The 23,223-nt window shown below is 43.1% G+C and overlaps 1 protein-coding gene across 1 annotated transcript in view; it reads left to right on the top strand.

The window, feature by feature from the left end:
- Nucleotides 1-23,223, top strand: part of DNER (delta/notch like EGF repeat containing) — a 347,962-nt gene that overhangs the window by 267,685 nt on the left and 57,054 nt on the right. Inside the window, exon 8 of the mRNA XM_030216224.1 lies at nucleotides 18,167-18,391. Within this exon, the coding sequence (XP_030072084.1) occupies nucleotides 18,167-18,391 (225 nt within the window). The remainder of the gene's footprint in view (nucleotides 1-18,166; nucleotides 18,392-23,223) is intronic.

Genomic DNA, 23,223 nt, shown 5'->3' with positions numbered 1-23,223 from the left:
GAACATCTGTGTTATGAAATGGCAGTATAGACATTTATGTTCTGGAATATAAACAAATACATCAACCATTTTAGAAACATAAATGTCTATTTCTCCCAAAGCTGTCACAGAGTCCATTATCTCTTTCCTGGAACAGACTTCCCGAGCCCATACGCCATGCGCCCTCCCTGCCCATTTTCAAGTCCCTACTCAAAGCCCATCTCTTCTCCCTTGCTTTTGGCACCTAACCATCCTTCCCATTCATGATACCTACACTGACTACATAGTTTGTCACCTTTAGATTGTAAGCTCTCTTGAGCAGGGACTGTCCTTTCCCATGTTTAAACTTGTACAGCGCTGCATAACCCTGGCAGCGCTATAGAAATGCTAAGTAGTAGTAGTAGTTTTGTATCTGGGGAATGGGGAGAGGAGATACCAACCACTGAAGGATGAAGAAGGTGACCTCCCCTAACTCCTCCACTGGAGCACTGTTCAATGGGAGCACTTTTCTGAAACTTGGACATCCAGAGTAGAAGGTTTAACTCCAGTGTCCAAGTTTTTGGACATAGATGTTCATTCCCCCGTGTTTATATTTTGGGCCTGCCCTAGCCCGACCCAAAACACACACAAACCATACCCTGTTTGTGCAGCGCTGCGTATGCCTTGTAGCGCTATAGAAATGCTAAATAGTAGTAGTAGTAGTAATTTGGATGTTCTTCAGTTTTAGACATCCATATCCTGGTTTTGTAAAATCAGAACATAGATGACAATACATGATAGACATCTAAGTGGTGGTTTATGGACATCCAAAACATGAATAGCACTTCTAAAATAAGCACCATGATCAGTAGAGTATGAAATGCCAATATATTTCTTTAAAATGTAAAATAGTATTAATTTTATTGTAAGAGGGCTTGTCTAAAAGAAGATGAGTCTTGAGTTCAACACTTTTTGTGCCACCGATATTTTAATAATTCAGTGCTTTTTTAATGCACAATTTAGCCTCAAAACGTGATCAGCCCCTGAGAACAAAAGCGGGCCAAGTCCACTTTGTTACAGTGGAAGATAGTGGCCATATAAATTGTGAGGTATTCATTTCGGTAAAAAAAAAAAACAAGCAATGCCGTAATTAGCTTTAATCTGTATGTATGTAGAGAAAAGGGCACATTAAAATATCTTAACTTGACAGAAAAGAAAAAGACTGAAACATAAGGCAATATCCCATCAAAAACATTCCAGTTCTCATATTTGACTATATATAGCTGAAATAATGCAAAAGTGGGCATGGTCCACTTTTGCTCTGAAAAGCTCATATTGACTTGAGATTAGAGATTAGAAAAATATAGTCAAATATGAGAACTGGAATGTTTTTGATGGGATATTGCCTTGTGTTTCAGTCTTTTTCTTTTCTGTCAAGTTAAGATATTTTAATGTGCCCTTTTCTGTTGTGCAAATAAATGGATCCTCTCTGGGTAATGTCTCTGTCTCCATACATAGTAAGAATAGTCACTTGGTGTTGACATTTCTATTTGCAATGCTGTTCTTGTATTTTCCTCTATTAACACTATCTGTTTTTCTAGTATCAAGCTTTCTATCAGTATGGTAATCTCCCAGATGATCATTCCTGTCTTTCATGCCATCTAAATTCAGTTGCAATATCTGACCTCTTTTATCACTCTTCAAACATTTAAATGGCTTCACTCCTATGGTTCTTTTCATATTGTCTCAAGTGAGATTGCCTAGTGAAACTTTTATCACATTTAAGACATTTAAATTGTTCTATCTTATATGGGTCATTTCATGTTTTATAAGGCTATGTATGCAAGAGAAACATTTATAACAGAGCACTGAAATTGTTTCTGTTCCATGTGGATCCTTTCATGGTCTGATTTTGAACAATTAAATAGTGTGTCTTGAAGGCAGTGTCTCTAAACAGGATACTTTAACACGTGACGAGTGATTTTATAAATCATTATCACACATTTTGGAGGCAAATCTTTAAGGAGCTATCCAGATTTAGGTGGCAGGAATGCACATGAGTGACAATATTCTAATCATTTACACACGTATATGGCAACTACATGACCTCTTACAGAATACTGACTAGCAGAAAAATACACACCATGATTTGTGAACTGCTTTGATTATACCACAGAATGGTAGTATATAAATAATCTAATAAATGTTAAAAAATAAAAATGATTTGATGACGTGTACTTGCTGGTGGGCATCCACATGGATGGACTTTGGGCAGAATATGTCAGATCAGTCCAGAACCTGTGGGTTATGTTTGTTGACCAGTGGTGGAAACAGAGAAACAAAGTAGTTCTGTGTGATTCACCTCCTTATGGCATCGTGCTGCCACAGTATGCTCAATATTTCTCTGTCTCCAGCATATGATGGACTTTGCAGCTCCTGGACTGTTCTTCTGAGACAGCTTCTGAGCATGTCAGTAGAGCAGGGGGTTACTTCCTGGAAAGTTTATGCTCCTTTGAAGAATGCTGAAGGTTTTACAGAGGCTTTGCTTAGAGCTGGGGTGGTATTTGGTGGTGCCAAATCTCTTTCCTCCTTTCCTTATCTCTGCTGCTATTTTGTGAAAAGAATGAAGGGGAATTTCTAGGGCTGTAGTTTGATTAAACTTTCAATCACAATTAATTGTGCAAGTAAAGATATGTTATTTATTTATTTTTGTTCCCACTACAGCTCCTTGTGATTCTTGTCAAGTCACTTAGGGGGTCCTTTTACTAAGGTGCGCTGAAAGTGGCCTGGGCTAGTATAGGAGCGTGTTTTGGACACGCACAGATACATTTTTCAGCACACGTGTAAAAAAGGCCTTTTTTTGGGGGGGGGGGGGGGGGTCGAAAATGGACATGCGGCAAAATGAAAATTGGTGCATGTCCATTTTGGGTCTGAGACCTTACCACCACCCATTCACTTAGCAGTAAGGTCTCACGCATTAACAGGGCGGTAATGGTCAACACGTGCTCAAATGCCAATTACTGCCCACATGCCGGAAAATAAAAATATTTTCCGGCACGTGTGGTCGGATGTGCATAAAAAATGAAATTATCGCCCGAGTCATGTGATAGCCAGGCAGTAATTCCAAATTGTCGTGCATTGGGTACGTGTAGGTGCCTACGTGGCTTAGTAAAAGGGCCTCTAAACCCTCCATTGCCCAGAATCACAAGGAAATGCAGGGGGGAGCGAAAATAAATAAATAAATATACCTTTAATTGTGTGATTAATCGAGATTACAAATTTTAATCAAAATAGAGCTATAAAAAATTAAAGAATAAAAAGTAATGAACAGATAAGAAATAAAACCTGAAAAATTACAAAGTAAAGAATCTAAAACAGCATGCAGAATCACTATAAACAGCCTTAAAGTTTTTAGAGCCTAGTTCAGAAATACAAGCCTAGACATTTCTACTATCATGCTATTTTCTGCGGAACATTGATACTCTAGTGCCAAATAATCTATTATAATCTAGTATTTTCCAGTGGACCTTGGGTTTTATGCTGCCTGGTCTGCATTGTGGCTTCTGTATGAGGCAAATTGTGCCTTTTCTGGCAGTCCCCGAGAAAGCTTGTATTTCAGTGTGGTTTTTGTATTTGGAAACATTTGCTTTCTCTGCCCTCAAGAGAACTTGGTTTTTATACTGCCTGCTATGCGCTATGACTTCACAGTGAGGTAAATTATGCTTTCTTCGACAATACCCGATATAGCTTGGATTTTCTTCCACTTGGTTTGTGAGGATTTTCAACCAGAATTTGCTATTCATTTTGTGGCTTTCCCCAAGACAGTTTCTGTTTGAAGCTGAGAGCTTAGCGGGCTTGGCTTCTATTGAAGAGCATGAGGCTTTCTCTGTTGGTGCACCGTGCTTTAGCAGCAATGGCCAGACAGAAAGCAGAAAAATCTTCTCAATGTAGATGGTCTCTGAAGTTTCACAGATTGCACTTCAATCTCTTTCTTCTTGAGTTTTGGCTAAGGTTTTATTGTTGGCTGTACTCAGTCCTTTCATTGAATCTTGCTGCTCATGGACCGTGGGTTTTTGGGCTTTAAGTTGCACATCTTTTTTTTTTTTTGTATCAGTAAAGTCAGTTATTTTATCCTTCAAGGTGTTTTGCTTTGAGGTGGTTCCCAAGGGAACGTAAGTTGGTACTCTGCCTCAATCCATAGGGGGTTTCTCTTGATAGTGGTTAGGGGCTGTTCTTTGGTAAATAATCTGGTAACTAACCAGCTTATTTTCGAACGAGAAGGTCGACCATCTTCCGACACAAATCAGGAGATGGCTGGCCATCTCCTGTAGCCAGCGAAATCGGTATAATCGAAAGCCGATTTTCACCGGCTTCAACTGCTTTCCGTCGCAGGGCCAGCCAAAGTTCTAGGGGGCATTTCGGCAGGGTATGGAAGGCGGTATGGGGGCGTAATGGAAAAAAGAAGGCCGGCTCTGAGGAGCATTTTGCCGGCTTCACTTGGTCCATTTATTTTTAGGACCAAGTCTCAAAAAAGTGCCCCAACAGAGTAGATGACCACCGGAGGGAATCGGGGATGACCTCTCCTTACTCTCCCAGTGGTCACTAACCCCCTCCCACCCCGCCAAAAAAATTAAAAATCATTTTTTTGCCAGCCTCTATGCCAGCCTCAAATGTCATACCCAGCTCCATGACAGCAGTATGCAGGTCCCTGGAGCAGTTTTTAGTGGGTGCAGTGCACTTCAGGCAGGTGGACCCAGGCCCATCCCCCCCCCCTACCTGTTACACTTGTGGTGGTAAGTGTTGATCCCTCCAAACCCCCCCCAAAACCCACTGTACCCACATGTAGGTGCCCCCTTCACCTCTAAGGGCTATGGTAATGGTGTACAGTTGTGGGGGAGTGGGTTTTGGGGGGGATTTGGGGGGCTCAGCACCCAAGGTAAGGGAGGTATGCACCTGGGAGCAATTTTTTAAGTCCACTGCAGTGCCCCCTAGGGTGCCCGGTTGGTGTCCTGGCATGTGAAGGGGACCAGTGCACTACAAACGCTGGCCCCTCCCATGACCAAATGCCTTGGATTTGGTCAGGTTTGAGATGGCCGGCCTGGGTTTCCATTATCGGTGAAAACCGATGCCGGCCATCTCAAACCCGGCCATCTCTGACAATTGGCCGGCCCAAACCGTATTATCGAAACGAAAGATGGCCGGCCATCTTTTTTGATAATACTATTCGGGACCGCTGTTTGCGGTGCCGGCTATATAGATGGCTGGCGCCGTTCGATTATGCCCCTCTAAGAGATCTCGGATTATTTTGTATTTTTAAGTACATACTCTGCTTCATTTTGTGGGCTGAGGCCTCAGTCTTGAGTAACATAACATGGAGGGGAATAATCAAATGGCGCTGGCAAAATACATGGCCAGCGATGTATTTTGGTGGCGCCGCAAACAGCTGGCCAGACCCGTATTTTTGAAAAAGATGGCCGGCCATCTTTTGTTTCGATAATACGGTTCCGGCATTGGATTTGGTTGGGGTTTGAGATGGCCCGCTTCGTTTTTTAGCGATAATGGAAAGTTATGTCGGCCATCTCAAACCCCGGCCAAATTCAAGGCATTTGGCCGTGGGAGGAGCCACCATTTTTAGTGCACTGGCCCCCCTGACATGCCAGGACACCAACCGGGCTCCCTAGGGGTCACTGCGGTGGACTTCAGAAAAGCTCCCACGTACATAGCTCCCTTACTTTGGGAGCTGAGCCCCCCAACCCCCCCCCCCCCAAAACCCACTACCCACAAAAGTACTGCACCCACTAAAACTGCTCCATAGACCTGCATACAGCCTCCAGGACTTATTGCTGCTGTATAACTTTGGCACACCAGTTCACACCTGAAGACTAATCTCTCTGAAAAAGTCCTTTCTTGAACTAACCACAGTTACTCACAGTTAACTGCAGATCAGAGGTTGTGCCCCACTGGCAAAGAGTCCCCTGGTACTAAGATTAGCAGTAGGTCAGAGCTGGCACAATGGTGTACAATGCCCTCTTTCAGCACCATTCAAGTTAAGAACTATGTTCTCTGACGTGGGTAACACAGGAAAGGGATCTAAAACTGTCTTACAAAAATGGCCACTACCGCATGGACTACAACAGGAAACAAAACAGTGCACACTCTGACCCAGTAAGCAGGGGAAAAGCAGAGCCTACCAACTACCAATACCTTTACCCACCACAATGCATTGCTGATGTGACTCTGCAGTGCAAATAACAGAAAAGGTGCCACACTCACCCCAGAGCCACATCACAAGCAGGCAAAGGCTGTCGGAGGACAGAACACATTCTGTTGTCATGGAGGTGGGTAAGGCATTTGAGGCTGGCATAGAGGCTGGGAAAAAAGTATTTGTAACCTGTTTTTTAAGCTGGGAGGGGGTTGGTGACCACTGGGGGAGTACGGGGAGGTCATCCCCGATTCCTTCCGGTGGTCGTGTGGTCAGTTCGACCACCTTTTTGAAGCTTGGACCTGCAAAAAAGGGACCAAGTAAAAGCGGCCAAATGCTCACCATTGCTGTTTTGTTTTTCCATTATGGGCTAAAGCCGGCCATTTTTTAACCTCGGCCATGCCCGCCCATGTCCCGCCTTCGCGTCGCTGCCAACATGCCCCCTTGAACTTTCGCCGGCTATGCGACAGGAAAGCGGCGATGGTGTCAAAATAGCGGCTTTCGATTATACCGATTTGGCCGCTTTAGCGAGATCGCCGGCCATCTCCCGATTTGTGTTGGAAGATGGCCGGCAATCACTTTCAAAAATGAGCTGGATAGTAACATAGTAGATGACGGCAGAAAAAGACCTGCACGATCCATCCAGTCTGCCCAACAAGACAAACTCATATGTGCTACTTTTTGTGTATATCTTACCTTGATTTGTAACTGTCATTTTCAGGGCACTATCCCCGCCTCCCAACCACCAGCCCCGCCTCCCACCACCGGCTCTGGCACAGACCGTATAAGTCTGGCCAGCACTATCCCCGCCTCCCAACCACCAGCCCCGCCACCCAATCTCGGCTAAGCTCCTGAGGATCCATTTCTTCTGAACAGGATTCCTTTATGTTTATCCCACGCATATTTGAATTCTGTTACCGTTTTCCTCTCCACCACCTCCCACGGGAAGGCATTCCAAGCACCCACCACTGTCTCCGTGAAAAAATACTTCCTGACATTTTTTTTTGAGTCTGCCCCCCTTCAGTCTCATTTCATGCCCTCTAGTTCTGCCGCCTTCCCACCTCTGGAAAAGGTTTGTTTGCGGATTAATACCTTTCAAATATTTGAACGTCTGTATCATATCACCCCTGTTTCTCCTTTCCTCCAGGGTATACATGTTCCTGAGATATTCTTCAGCTTTCTACAGTTCCTAATGGTTTGATTTGATTTATTTACTTACTTGATATACTGCCTAGTTCAGGATAGTTTTAAAGCGGTTTACAATAAATATACTTATTACAATTTAAAATGGTTTACAAACATAACATAATTACAATTACAGTTTACATAATCATAATAACTATGAACTTCCAATAGCATTCAATAAAACCGTTTTTAAGGCTTTAAAAACCTACATAATGTAGCCATAATATTCATGAATTTCCAAAAGCATTCACAAAAAGCCATGTTTGAAGGCTTTATGAAAACTCACACAACTACTGATATCAGCAATTTCCTTTGGTAAGGAATTCCATATGGAGGGTCCAGCATACCAAAAACCTCGCTTTCTAGTTGAGGTCAGTTTAACCAAAGTCAGTGGAGGATATTGAACAAGAGAATGTTGTGAAGACGCTTAGGTACCTCCTGGAGTATAACATTTGAGAGATATTTAGGAGACCCCATTTCAAAACCCTTGAACACAACATTTTACAAGTAATTATCACTGATGAAGGTAACCAGTGTAATTCATCTAAAAGAAAAATGAACCACATACTTTGTGATTGTGAGATCTAGAAATGTTCTTATTAAGTTCTCTTTTGCAGAAAATTGACCATAGCAGAGCAGGACTTCTTTGGGGATATCTGACCTGGAAGATCCTACAATTCTTATTTTTTTCTGCAAGGTTGTCTTAGAATGGGATTGTAATATTTTAAGGCTTATCTTCTGGGTTAGACCAAACATCAGTACCCCAGTGGGTTTCTTCCTGTGGTCATTTTGGCTCTCTAATACCTGGCAGAATCCTAAGAAGTGGCATATTGCCATACCCTTCTCCTCAGGATTAAGAAATTGCTTCCCAGAGTTTTATAGTATTTTTCCTTCTGTTCTCCAAGATGCCTGCCTGTCAGCTCAGGGCTGACTCATAGGTTTCTTCTAGATTTTTCAGCACTTACCAGTACTTAAGAAAAAAAATCAGCTTCCTTGCTAAACTAAAAGAGTCAGCTATATTAGATCAGCCATGTTGACCAACTAAAGACTCAGTTTGAGTCATCTGACTTGGCAAACAGTAGAATCGCTGGTATTTGTTGTGCTGTCGTGGCATATCGAAAGAGCTGGCTGTATTTCCATACTGAAGGGGTCAACTGTATTGCCAAATTATTGACCACATTTATGAAGAAAGGAAAAGGGGGATGGGATTTGATATACTGCCTTTGATTGGTTACAATCAAAGTGGTTTACATATTATATGCTGGGCAGAGAATCTAAGAAACCATTTAATATGTATGGTTGGTTATCCTGAAAGTCCAAACTGTTTGTTGCTTAAGATCCAGAATTGTTCATGCCTTTGTTAAACCATTAATTTATTAAAATCAAAAAAAGATATGAAAGTACTAACAGTGAATAAGCATAGCCATCTTCTCAGTGTGGTTCAGGAACATTCCTAATTCCCTTCCTGACTTGGTGAACCCTGCAGCTTATTGTTTCAAGTATGCCACGCTCAATAACAACCAGATTTCTAGTCAGATAATTGTATGTTCTGTTCAGTTAATTTGTGGAGTCAATTACACACAGCAAAAGTCAGTGAGCGGCTGTATAATGGCAGTTATCTGCATAGTTTAATTAAACATTCCTTTTTCCTCTAATTTCTGTGAAAACAGATATTTAAAGAACCCTGTTGTTCCTAGTGGAAACAAGGTGCTTGAATAGGGATAACTGGAAAGCAGGAATTAGAGACTTCCCATGATTCCTCAGTGGAAGACAAATACATACCTGCAGACTTAGTGCTTGACCGGCACCTTGGCATACAACATACTGTAAAACTAATATACCATTTGAACAAAACACATTGGTGGTAATTCTGTATCTAAGACAGTATCCCTCTCATTCTATAACAGGGCAATTAAATTACATGCTCATTGTGCATATAAAGTTATAGAATTCTACCTGATGCTAGGGTCCACCTTTGGGGACAGCACCCAAGAAAAAGATCTAGGTGTCGTAGTAGTCAATACACTGAAATCTTCTGCCCAGTGTGAGGTGGCAGGGAATGAAGCAAACAGGATGCTAGGAATTAATAGCAAAGGGATGGTAAAAAAGACCAAGAATACTATAATGCCTCTGTATTACTCCATAGTGCAAGCTCACCTTGAGTATTGTGTTAAATTCTGGTTGCCGTAGCTCAAAAAAGGTATAGCAGAATTAGAAAAGGTTAAAAGAAGAGCGACCAGAATGATAAAGGGGATGGAACTCATCTCATACTAGGAAAGGCTAAAGAGGTTAGGGATCTTCAGCTTGAAAAAGAGATGGATGAGGGGAGATATGATTGAGGTCTACAAAATCCTGAGTGCTGTAGAATGAGTAGAAGTGAATTGATTTTTTACTCTTTCAAAAAGTACAAAGACTAGGGGACACTCAAGGAAGTTACATGGAAATACATTTAAAACAAATAGGAGGAAATATTTTTTTACTCAACAAATAATTAAGCTGTGGAACTCGTTGCTGGAAGATGTAGTAACAGTGGGTAGCATATCCAGGTTTAAAAAAAGGTTTGTACAAATTCCTGGAGGAAAAGTCCATAGTTTGCTATTGAGACAGACATGGGGAAGCCACTGCTTGCCCTGGGATTGGTAGCATGGATTGTTGCTACCATATGAGATTCTTCCAGGTACTTGTGGCCTGGCTTGGCCACTCTTGGAAGCAGGGTACTGGGCTAGATGGACCATTGGTCTGACCCAGTATGGCTATTCTTATGTTCTTATGCACACTTAGGCATGTAAATGGCAGAGCAGCACCCAAATGCTATTCTATAACTATGCATAAATTGCTATAGTGAGTAATTGTTAGAGAGGTGTTCACATGGATGGAGCTCTTCAGCTTGGAGAAAAGATGGCTGAAGGGAGCTATGATAGAGGTCTATAAAATAATGAGTGGAGTGGAACAGGTAGACTTGAATTGCTTGTTTACTCTTTCTAAAAATATTAGGACAAGGAGGCACGCAATGAAGTTACATTTTCTCCTTTTCTCCATCTATACTTCCTCCCTTGGTGCTCTGATCTCAATATTATCTTTACGCTGACGACTCCCAGATCTACCTCTCCGCACCAGAAATCTCAGCAGGAATCCAGGCCAAGGTATTAGCCTGCCTGTCTGACATTGCTGCCTGGATGTCTCACCACCACCTAAAACTTAATATGACCAAGACTGAGCTTCTTATCTTCCCACCTAAACCAACCTCTCCCCTTCCCCCATTCTCTATTTCTGTGGATTGCACGCTCATCCTTCCTGTCTCATCTGCTCGTAACCTTGGGGTCATCTTCAACTCCTTTTCTGCACATATTCAACAACTGCTAAAACCTGTCGTTTCTTTCTCTATAATATCGCCAAAATTCGCCCTTTCCTTTCTGAGCACACTACCAGAACCCTCATCCACACTCTCATCACCTCTCGCTTAGACTACTGCAACTTGCTTCTCATAGGTCTCCCACTCAGCCATCTCTCTCCTCTTCAATCTGTTCAAAATTTTGTTGCACGACTAATATTCTGTCAAAGTCGCTATGCTCATATCAGCCCTCTCCTGAAGTCGCTTCACTGGCTCCCTATCCGTTTCAGAATACAGTTCAAACTCCTCTTATTGACCTATATGTGCATTCACTCTGCAGCCCCTCAGTACCTCTCCACCCTCATCTCTCCCTACACTCCTCCCCGGGAACTCCGTTCACTAGGTAAATCTCTCCTAACTGCACCCTTCTCCTCCACTGCTAACTCCAGACTCCGTTCCTTTTATCTTGCTGCACCATATGCCTGGAATAGACTTCCTGAGCCACTACGTCAAGCTCCATCTCTGGCTGCCTTCAAATCTGGGCTAAAAGCCCACCTGTTTAATGCTGCTTTTAACTCCTAACTTTTTCATTTGTTCGTAACCCTTATCTTATCTTCCTTTCAGTAGTCCCTTATCCCTTATTTGTCCTGTCTGTCTGTCTGTCCTGACCCTTATCCCTTATTTGTCCTGTTTGTCTGTCCAAATTAGATTGTAAGCGCTCTTGAGCAGGGACTGTCTCGTGTTCAATTGTGAAGCACTGCGTATGTCTGGTGGCGCTATAGAAATGATAAGTAGTAGTAGTAAATTTAAAATTAATTACATATTGAGTGAAAAATTAACTCTGGAATTCATTGCCAGAGAATGTGGTAAAAGCAGTTATCTTATTGGGGTTTAAAAAAGGTTTAGATAACTTCCTACAAGAAAAGTCCATAAGCCATTATTAAGATGGACTTGGGGAAAATCCACTGTTTATTCTAGGATAAGCAGCATAAAATGTATTGTACTCTTTTGGGATCTTGCCATGTACTTGTAACCTGGATTGGCCACTGTTGGAAACAGGATGCTGGGCTTGATGGACCTTCAGTCTGTCCCAGTATAGCAGCACTTATGTTCTTATGGGTAGGGCTCTCACTTTCACCCATAACTTACAGAATACTGTAAGAATAACACATAACTGCTGCATTTAGGCGTTAACATTTACGCCAGCCATAGCCCTGCAGTTAGCATCTAAAAGCAGGGGCGTAGCCAGACCTCACTGGGAGGGGGGGCCAGAGCCCGAGGTGGGGGGCACTGTTTACCCACCCTCCCCGCCGTCGCCCCCCCCCAGCCGCCACAGTGGATCCTCCTCCCGCCACCAACCCCCCCTCGCCGCCCCCCAGCCGCCACATTGGACCCCCCTCCCGCCACCAACCCTCCCCCGTTGCCGCCCGCCCCGCCGCCGCATCAGATACATTTGCTGCAGCCGAAAAGAGTCTTCTTTAGTTCAGCGCCGGAGTAGCGCCTTCGTTCAAGGAAGTTCCTGCTGTGATCAGCTGTTTCTGACGCCTTACGTGCAGGACGTAAGGCGTCAGAAACAGCTGATCACAGCAGGAACTTCCTTGAATGAAGGCGCTACTCCGGCGCTGAACTAAAGAAGACTCTCTTCGGCTGCAGCAAATGAGGTATCTGATGCAGCGGCAGGGCGGCGGGGGAGGGTTGGTGGCAGGAGGGGGGTTGAAGGGGATCGTCGCCAGGGGGCCAGGGTCAAATCTATGGGGGCCCAGGCCCCCTCAGGCCCCACGTAGCTACGCCACTGTCTAAAAGTAGGCGTGTTGATGACAACTTATTTTAGTATTCTATAACAGAAAGTATGTGCATACTTGCCATTGTAGAGTAGACACACTACCCGCTTACTTTTTGTGCCTACCTTTAGTCATAGAATTGCCTCCTATGTGCATGTGAAATTACCCCCTACCTAAAAGTAACATGGAGGGGCATAATCGAATGTCGCCGGCGAAATAGATCGCCGGTGATCTATTTTGGCGGCGGCGCAACTGCTGGCCGGAACCGTATTATCGAAAAAGATGGCCAGCCATCTTTTTTTTTCAATAATACAGTTTAGCCTGGCCAAATGCCAGAGTTCGCCGGGTTTCAGATCGCCGGTTTTGTTTTTCATCGATAATGGAAAAAAATGCCAGCCATCTCAAACCCGGCGAAATCCAAGGCATTTGGTCGTGGGAGGAGCCAGCATTTGTAGTGCACTGGTCCCCCTGACATGCCAGGACACCCTAGGGGGCACTTCTAAAAATGTTTAAAAAAATACACAAATAGCTCCCAGGTGCATAGCTCCCTTACCTTTGGTGCTGAGCCCCCCAAACCCACTCCCCACAACTTTACACCATTACCATAGCCCTTTTGGGTGAAGGGGGGCACCTACAAGTGAGTACAGTGGGTTTTAGGGGGGGGGGTTTGGAGGGCTCAACTCTTAGCACCAGAAGTGTAACAAGTAGGGGGGGGGGTGGACCTGGGTCTGCCTGTGGGAAGTGTACTGCACCCATTAAAAACTGCTCCAGGGACCTGCATACTGCTGTCAGGGAGCTGGGTATGACATTTGAGGCTGGTAAAAAAAGGTTTTTATTTTCATTTTTTTAGTGTGGGAGGGGGTTGGTAACCACTGGGGGAGTATGGGGAGGTCATCTCCCATTCCCTCCGGTGGTCATCTGGTGAGTTGGGGCACCTTTTTGAGGCTTGGCCGTGAAAATAGAAGGACCAAGTAAACCCGGTGAAATACTGCTTAACGCCGCTTTTTTTCCCATCATCCGCGAAAGCCGGCCATCTGGTAGCCACGCCCATGCCCGTCCATGTCCTGCCTTCGCTACGCCGCCGACACGCCCCCTTGAACTTTCGCCGGTGTGGCGATGGGAAAGCGGCGATGGTGTCAAAAAAGCCGCTTTCGATTATACCGATTTCGCCGCTTTTGAGAGATCGCTGGCCATCTCCCGATTTATGTCGGAAGATCGCTGGCGATCACTTTTGAAAATAAGCCTGACAGTGACCAGAATGGACATACCTTTTTGTGACTCTGATATAGGCATGTTTGGAGGAGAAATTTGGGCAAATCTGCTTTCAAGCAGGCAAAATTTGTCTGTGGTTTCCTTGTAGCCACCATTTCTGCAAGATTTGTGTGGATATTTTATGAAGGCATATCAGCATCTATCCCCCCCAATATTCAAAACTATTTAACTGGCCAGGAACGGCTCCTGGCCTATTAAATAGTGTTTTAAGCACCTAACTGTGGATATTCAGCGGGAGATAAACGGTTATCTCCCGCTGAATATACTAGTTAGTGGCTAGCTGCTTATTGGCTACATTGTGCAACATAGCAGGATAGGCACACTTATTCAGCACCAAACCGGCTATGTTGAGCGGTCAAAATAGGCCACTAAAAGGTTAACCGGTTAGCGCTGAATATCGGCATAGCCAGATAACTTCTTAGTGGCCAAAATAAACCCGAATATTCAGTCCGCTCGCTGGATATGGCCCAGCATTGAATATCTGGGTTTAACACTGGTGGTGGACAACAAATGCGCTGCCCGCAGCCGGCTGAATATCAGGCCTTATGTGCCTTTAGAAAATTAACAGAGCAGCCTTAATGGATAAGTTCTTTTGAATATCTGGCCCACCTTAGCTTGTGCAATTTGATATTAAATGGCAGTCTCTATCATGTGGTTATCAGCTGTGGGGCCAGTTTTCAGTTGCCCACTTTACTTGCAGTGTATCTTGGAAATCTTTGCCACTGAACCTTGCAGCTAGTTTTTAAAGCAAAACTGCCTGCATTGTTTTACCTGTGAAAATTAGCTATTTTTTGTGGGTAGTCAAGCGAGGGCAAATAGCGTGTATACATTTGAAAATCAAATGTACCTGTACTTACCTCCTTTGACCTAAACATATCTCTGGAAATACCTGTTTTGAATCCAAAAAAGACTATGTGCCCTATGGAAGCTTGTGTGTACTTAGGCCAGATTATCTGGGCGAAATCATTATTTATCCACATAAATGGGTTTGAAAATTGCTCCCCAAACCCCATCAGCTGAAGACTCCCAGTAACTCTCCCTCCTTTCTCTCTCAAGCATCCCAGCATCTCAACTCCATTCCTCAATCCCCTCATCCGTTGGCCTTTTAAAGCCTTCATTTCTTTGCTGGCAGCGACTCATACCCATTGCTCACGCTGGCCCCGAGCCTTCCCTCTGATGAAACTTCCTGTTTCCACACAGGAGCGGCCCAAGGCAAAATGCCGCCTGGGGCAGGGCTGAGATACCACTCTCCCTCCTCGGGCCAAGTTCTGACATTTCCCTTTGCCTTCCTCCACCCTGTTCCCCAATTTTACCTTCTTTTTACGTTTTTTAAAAGCCAGCATTGGCACCGGCTTCTTCTCTACTGTGGCCACCTTTGAGGAAACAGGAAGTTACATCAGAGAGGTGACCACAGCAAAGGGAAGAGGCAGGTACCGGCGGCAGGGCAGCGTATGGGAATTGCTGCCACTGCTGGCTTTTATAAAACATAAAAAGAAGGTAAAAGTGTGGAAAGGGGTGGAGGAAAGAATGGGGGAGATGTCGCTCCTGAAAGAGTGTCACCTGAGGCCCCCGCCTCAGGTAGCCTAATGGTTGGGCCATTCCTGTTTCCACATAGGCAGGACTAGGTCAAAGGAAAGGCACGGGGCCAGCTTGTGCAGCAGATATGAGTCACTGCTTGCTGCTAGCAAAGTAATGAAGGTTTTAAAAGGTACAAAGGGGTGAACAGGCGGGGGGGGGGGGGGGGAGAAGAATTGAGAGATGCCCTGTTGCCAGGGGGGGGGGGGGGAGAGATGTCAGGCAGGATGCAGGGCTCTCATGCCCACCCACTTTGGACTGAAGCCCACCCCAAACTGTGTATCTGGCTACTTGCCTGATGACAAACTTAAGCCAGGAAATTCCAAATGTATGGCTATGTGAACTTCTTGTCCTCAGCTTTGCTCTCCAGTGATAAGCATCTCACCGACACACATGCCTTCTGTCCCTCCCCTTCTGGAGCTGTTGTGCATGAAGTGTGATATGTCTATTCAGTGGTACAGGAGTTGCCACATATGGAGGGGCATAATCTAACAGAAACGCCTATCTCCATGGGCGTTTATCTCTGAGAACGGGTCCGTGAAGGGGCGGACCCAAGCGTATTTTCGAAAAAATTAGACGTCCATGTTTTATTCGCCAAGTTGTGAGCTGGGCGTTTTTGCTTTTCAGCGATAATGGACAATGAAATCGCCCAGCTCAAAAACGAATAAATCCAAGGCATTTGTTCGTGGGAGGGGCCAGGAGTCGTAGTGCACTGGTCCCCCTAACATGCCAGGACACCAACCAGGCACCCTAGGGGGCACTTTTACAAAAACAGAACAAAAGGTAAAAGAGCTCCCAGGTGCATAGCACCCTTCCCTTGTGTGTAGAGCCCCCCAAATCCCCCTCAAAACCCACTGCCCACAAGTCTACACCATTACTATAGCCCTAAGGAGTGAAGGGGGGCACCTACATGTGGGTACAGTGGGTTCGGGGGGGGGGGTTGGACGACTAAGCATTAAGCAGCACAATTGTAACAGGTAGGGGGGGGATGGGCCTGGGTCCACCTGCCTGAAGTCCACTGCACCCCCTAACAACTGCTCCAGGGACCTACATACTGCTGCCAGGGAGGTGGGTATGATATTTGAGGGTCAAAATAAAAAGTTGTGAAACATCATTTTTTGAGGTGGGAGGGGGTTTATGACCACTGGGGGAGTCAGGGGAGGTCATCCCCGATTCCCTCCAGTGGTCATCTGGTCATTTAGGGCACTTTTTGGGGCCTTATTCGTGGAAAAACAGGGTCCAGGAAAAGTGCCCTAAATTCTAGCTAAAAACGCATACTTTTGTCCCATTATCTGTGAAATGCGCCCATCTCTGTTCGGCAGATAACCACGCCCCAGTTCCGCCTTCGCCACACCTCTGACACGCCCCCATAAACTTTGTCCGCATCCGCGACGGAGTGCAGTTGAAAACGCCCAAAAATCGGCTTTCGATTATACCGCTTTATTCGTTTTTGTGAGATAAACGTCCATCTCCCGATTTAGGTCGGAACTTGGGCGTTTTTCTCGTTCGATTATAAGCTGGATGGTCAGAAGAAAGTAAAAATTTCTAAAAAAAAGAAAAAAATCACCTTTAGAAAAGAGGTCCATTTAGTACTGTGTGGATGATGTTACCCACAAGTGTCCTCAGAATAATTATTTATGTACCCTCACCTAACCCTGCCCTTCTCTGCCCCCTTCTTGTGTAGGTAAAAGCTCCTGGGCTATGTGGGAACAGCATAGATACTTTTCTCTGCAGCGGGAGAAAGGGGTGCAATTTTCAAAGGCCAATTTACCCAAGTAAAACAGCAATACACATTTCGAAATTGCCCCCAAATTTTTAAGGAGCAGTCGTTGGTACATGCTACAATACAACAGGTCTCCTTTCTATTTGCTACCTTAATGCTGAACGCGTTTTGTTTCACAGAACAGCTCTCTATCCTTCCACATTTCTAAATGATCTGGCATACAGTAGATAGCTATAATTTGCAAGTTGGTATTACTTCCATCTTATCTTTTCAATCTATCCAAACACCCATAAATATAGTGCAGTAGGTCAATGATACAAAATAGCTTGATATATTTCAGCATTTGAACCACGCAGACATCTTGAATGATCTAATCAACATGAATGGTCTGTCAGCTAGTGCAATATGCTACGCAGTGCATTACTCCTCTGATGAGGGTTATTTTATAAAAGCCTGTATCCTGTTCTGAAAATCAGTGATAGTATACTCTGGCAGATTTCCTGCTTGTGTGTCAACTATATTTGCATATTTACAAGATTTCAAACATCCAAACTCTTACAACTGAAAAGTACCATATTTTAAAATGAACATTCAGGGTTCCTTTTACTAAGCCACGTAAGCCTCTAACTCGCGCCTAATGCGCGTCAAAATGGAGTTACCACCCGACTACCGCGTGGCTCTTGTGGTAATTTCATGTTTGGCACGCGTCCGATACGCGCGTCTGAAAAATATGTTTTATTTTCGGGCGCGCGTAATGGATGCGCGTCAAGTGCTATTTGGTGCGCATAGGTCATTACCGCCCGGTTACCGGGTGAGTCGTTAACACTAGGTCAGTGGCTGGCGGTAAGGTCTCAGACCCAAAATGGACACACGGCAATATTCATTTTGCCGCACGTCCATTTTTGGCAAAAATAAAAAAAGGCCTTTTTTTTTTACAGGCGCACTAAAACTTGGATCGGTGCGTGCCCAAAACCCGTGCCTACACTACCGCAAGTCATTTTTCAGCGTGCCTTTGTAAAAGGACCCCTCAGTGAATGATGCTGAAAAGTGGAGAAGAGAGGTTGATGATGGTGTGTGATCCTATGCCTTTGAGAGAGGCTCCTATTAAAATATTGCTTTTTTTTTTTTTTGTAAATCAGGATTTTTAGGAGCGACTTGTGAAGAGAAAATAGATCCATGTGCTTCATATCCTTGCCAGAACAATGGAACTTGCTATCCAGACAAAAGCTCTTATTCCTGCAGTTGCAACCCAGGATTTACAGGACCAACCTGCACTCAGCTGATTGACTTCTGTGCTCTCAATCCTTGTGCTCATGGCATCTGTCGAAGTGTTGGAACCAGCTATAAATGTCTCTGCAATCCTGGTTAGTACAACCAACTACTTATATTTTGCAAGTTGACAGGGCTGGTGCAAGGATATTAGGCACCCTAGGCCAACCTTTACCTTTCCCCCCTCCCCCTAATCTACCTCCCTAAGTCATCAGGCTTTTAAATATCAAACTTTGTTGTGTGTGTGTGTATCACACGCACACCAATAATGAGGGAAATTTCCAATAGTCATTTACTCAGGTAAAGGGGCTATTTGAAAATTGCTCACCCTTCCCGTAGGTAAAAGAACAATTATTACAATTACAATGAAATTTATATACCATTACAAATCATTCTTGGATCAGTGTGGATTACAAAACAAAAGTACTAGGCCATCACTAGGAAGTTGCAACATAAACTAAAAATAATACTGTCAAGATTGTTTAAAAAAACATCAACTATTTAAAATTACAACAATTTAACATAGATATTTTTGGAAATAATAAGCTTTCAATAATTTACAAAATGTCAGATAACATGGAATCAATCACAATTCTGATGGGATCAAATTCCAACATTGGGCTGCTCGATAAACAAACCCCATTGAATGAACAGATTTAAAATTTACTTCCTTAAGCACAGGTTATTGTAACATACAGTGAGTGGTCTTTCGACATTGGTGGTTCTCTGACCATCAGGATCTATTGATTTACTTTAACCCATTAGTGCCCAATGTTCCCATAATAAGCCAAATGGGAACAAATTGATGGGAACATTGGGCACTAATGGGTTAACTATAGCTGCTCTTTGCTGCCCCCAGAAGCTGTTGTCCATAGCAACTGCTTAGTTTTGCCTAAAGTTTGGCCGGGCCCTGCAGGTTGTTCTTTAAAATTCAGGGGGATTAAGGGATCATTGTCCCCAGTCTCTCCTGTAGAGCACTTCCTAAAATGAGCACTTTCCCAAAACCTGGGAAACCTGGGAGCAGCTGTAAATATCAATGTTGACCTTGTTGCAAATAGATGTGCATTCCCCTTCTGAAATGGGAAATACACATGTATGTTTTGGCCCCATTCTAATTCTGTAATAACCACACCCAAGCAGTGCTTTCTTGGCATATGCAACTGTTTGTGATTACAAAGGTAATAAATAGAAATAAAACAGAGAAAAGAAAATAAGGTGGTATATTTTTTATTGGACTAATTTAATACATTTTTTGATTAGCTTTCAAAGGTAACCCTTCTTCTTCAGATTAGAAATAAGCAAATGTTGACAGATATCAGAATATATAAGTGAAACACAAAAGCATTTCAATGACAGTCTCACAGGAAGAGGGTGGAGTGGGTTAGGTGAGAAATAGGGAGAGTTGGGTGGGTGAGAGACAGGGAGAATTGGACCATCTATATTTTGTATCTAAAATTGGGCACTAGCCTAAAGAATTGCCTTTCATATGTCTCGTATTACCCACCACTCAGCTATCAATCATACCCAAATTCATATGCTATGATACAAAGGAGTGCAACTAAGAAGCTCCTTGGGGTGCTCCATTGGGCTGACTTGGGGTAGGTTGGGTAATGCATTTCTTTTCTTGGAGTGTTATCAATAGAAATCAAACAAAATAAAACATGGAAAAGAAAATAAGATGATACCTTTTTTTATTGGACATAACTTAATACATTTCTTGATTAGCTTTCAAAGGTTGCCCTTCTTCGTCAGATCGGAAATAAGCAAATGTGGTAGCAGATAGTAAATATAAGAGAAACATCAAAGCATTACTTTGACAGTCTGACAGAGTGGGAGGGTGGGGGTATGCATGGGGACATCAAAGCATTTCATTGATATTCTAACAGGATGGGTGTTGGTAGGTGAGAGGAGGGTGATAAACAGAGAAATAAACAGAGAAATACAACTTTATGGTTTATAATGGGCTAGAAAACCCAGATCCTTATTAAGTCCTGTCTGTTGGGTGTCAAAATATTTTCTTGGAGTGTAACTTAGTTATAGGTTCTTTAGAAGTTGTTTCTTGGATGGATGTGTATGGACAATTGACTTGCATTCAATGGACTAAGATTCAGGTTAGGCCTTTAATAATAGGAATTTCCCACAACTCTTTTAATGTTTAGGCATATGTTTTACAGATAGGGCTTGTAAATGCTAGAAATAAGACCATGTTTATTGCAAATTTGATCCTTGCTAACATTTGGGCGTGTTCCTCTGGATTCTATATATGGCACCCAGAAATGGGTGCTGATATTTGGGCGCTGATCCAAGATGTGCGTCCAACTAAATTGGCTGAACCAATTAATGCCAATAATGGGGGGGGGGGGGGACGGACAATTAGTGCCAATAATGTGGGGGGGGGGGGCTAATTGGCACCAATTTTAATTTGTGTGCACATCATGCTATGTGCTATTCTGTAACAATGTGCACCCAAATACCATAGCATGCAACCCAAAAAGGGGGTATGGCTATGGGAGGTGCATGGGTGGATCAGGGGCATTCCTAAAATATAAACACAGTGTTATAGAACACCGGGGTTGTGCGTCCAAAATGGCAACGGGAATTATACCTGGTTTCAGCAGGCGTAAGTTCTGGCACCTAAGTTTGGATGCTGAAATTGGCACCCAATGCTATTCTATAATGGGTGCTCATCTTTTGATTGCCCATTGTAGAATAGTATTGAAAGCCAGTTTTTTTTGAGTCCATGAATTGTTATTGAAATTTTGCAATTTTGAAACAAGACAATCCAATTGTCAAAAATAATAACAACAAATGTAACATAAGTTACAATAAAATAATAACACTAAGATTAAATGCCTCATTCATACAACTTATTATGAAAAGAAGATTAGTATAACAGAATGCTGTCACCTGACAGTAACTACAAAGAATAACAAGACTCTAAATATTATCAGGAGGAGACCAAATTTTAGCAGTCCAACATGTCTTGCCCAAGTTTCCTGCTAAGGATATTTCAAATTTATGGATTTGTAAAATTAGGTGCCACCAAAAAAAATAGAGTTGAGATTCGAATAATCTTTCCAATGCATAAGAACCATTTTAAGTGCAGCAGTAAGCAAAATGTTCAGTAATTGTTGTTGGGAACTATCCAATTGGTCCTGAACCAAGAAAAATAATGGAAAACATGATTGGACCCTGTATAGGAAGAATATTAGTCATAAAAGTCCATATTTGCTCCCAAAATTCCTTAGTTAATCTACATTCAAAACTCATATGTATTAGTGTACCAGGATACAAGTGGCAAGACCAACATTTGTTATTAGTAACAAGCCCAGCTATAGCCATCTTATGGGGAGTCCAGATTGCCCTATGACGAAAGAAGTATACGGATTGCATATAACTGGCTGACACTATAGGCTTGTTTGATTTAGACCAAAGATAAATCCACTGTTGAGGGGTAACTTGGAATTTGGAGGTCGTTTTCCCAAACTGAATATAAGCTAAGCTTGCTGTGGGAATTTTTTTGCAAAAAGAATTTGTATATTTGTGATACCACATGGCCCTTATGGGATTTATTAAAGAGAAAAGCATGAATTGAAGGTGATTTTAAATTGAGATTGGAAATTACATTATTATAAGTGAGACAGTGCTTAATCTGTAACCATTTAAAATATTGGTTGGAAGGTAAAGAGAAATTAGAACATAGATCTTCAAAGGAAATGACATTGTTATCAGAGAAAACATGAGCAATTGTCTTTATTCCACACTTTGACCAAACCTCCCAAAATATGGGTAGCTTATTAATTTTAATCAATGGATTGCCCCATAATGTGGAATATAATGAAATATTGCTTGGAATTTCCATATAACTATCTAGTTCATGTAGACAAGAAAACAAAGAAGAAATTATATTTTTAGTTCTAAGATGTTTCGGTAGAAACATTGGTAGAAGATTAGGACTCAAGGAAAAACCCCACAAAAATTGCTCTATTGCTAACCAAGTTGGAGAATAATGTAAATGCTTGATTAACCAATACGCTGCCTGTTGTAGAATAAATGTTTTATGATAAATATAGAAATCAGGAAACAGGGCACCAGCCTTTTCTTTAGTGTTCTTAAGAGTTTTCAGAGCAATCTTTGGAGGTTTCTGCACCAATTTTTGAGCACCATTTACTGAATCTAGCCTACTAAGGGTTTTTTTTACTAAGCCACGGTAGCATTTTTAGTTTACGGTATAAATCAGCTGGTGGTAGATGCTGAGACGCCCATTATATTCCTACCGTGGGTTAGTAAAAGACCCCCTATGTGTTTTTGAATGTTGGTTGTTGAAATCTGGTATTTCTATTGTAAAGGAATGCTATCCGTGGGTTGCAGCTGGGAATGTTCTTGTAGATCATATAAATGGGGAGGTGGGGTTTTAGCTATCTTTGCTACTTCCTTGTCTTTTAGGAAATTGCAAGTTGTGTTTGAAAGGCAAATTGATATATTGTTACTAGCTAGCGAAGAATTGTTTGTTTATTTTATATTGTTCTATTTTATTTAGGGCCTCTTTTACCAAGCTGCAGTAAAAGGGGGCCTGTGGCGGTGGTGTCGGCATCTGGATTTGCCGCGTGTTGAGGGCCCCCTTTTACTGCAGCGGGTAAAAAGGTTGTTTTCGGCCAAAAAAAAGAAATGGCCCCATGCTAATCACAGGGATTGACATGTGGCTATTTCAGGGGGAATCCCCTACTGCCACCTATTTAGGTGTTGGTAAGGGCACACGCACTAACCCAGAAGTAAATATTTTTGTCACACTGGAAATGGTGTGTGCTGGGGGTGGGGACTACCGCCGGGCTCGTGCGATAGCTCGGTGGTAGTCCCAATTTCACACACAGCAAAGTGGCAGTACATGTACTGCCGCTTTGTTAAAGGGGCCCTAAATTTGTTAGTA

Source organism: Microcaecilia unicolor, chromosome 10 (genome assembly GCF_901765095.1).
Source record: "Microcaecilia unicolor chromosome 10, aMicUni1.1, whole genome shotgun sequence".
In the NCBI taxonomy this organism is placed as follows: Eukaryota; Metazoa; Chordata; class Amphibia; order Gymnophiona; family Siphonopidae; genus Microcaecilia; species Microcaecilia unicolor.
The sequence above is the reverse complement of the archived record's forward strand: the minus strand, read 5'-3'. Positions and strand labels throughout refer to the sequence as shown.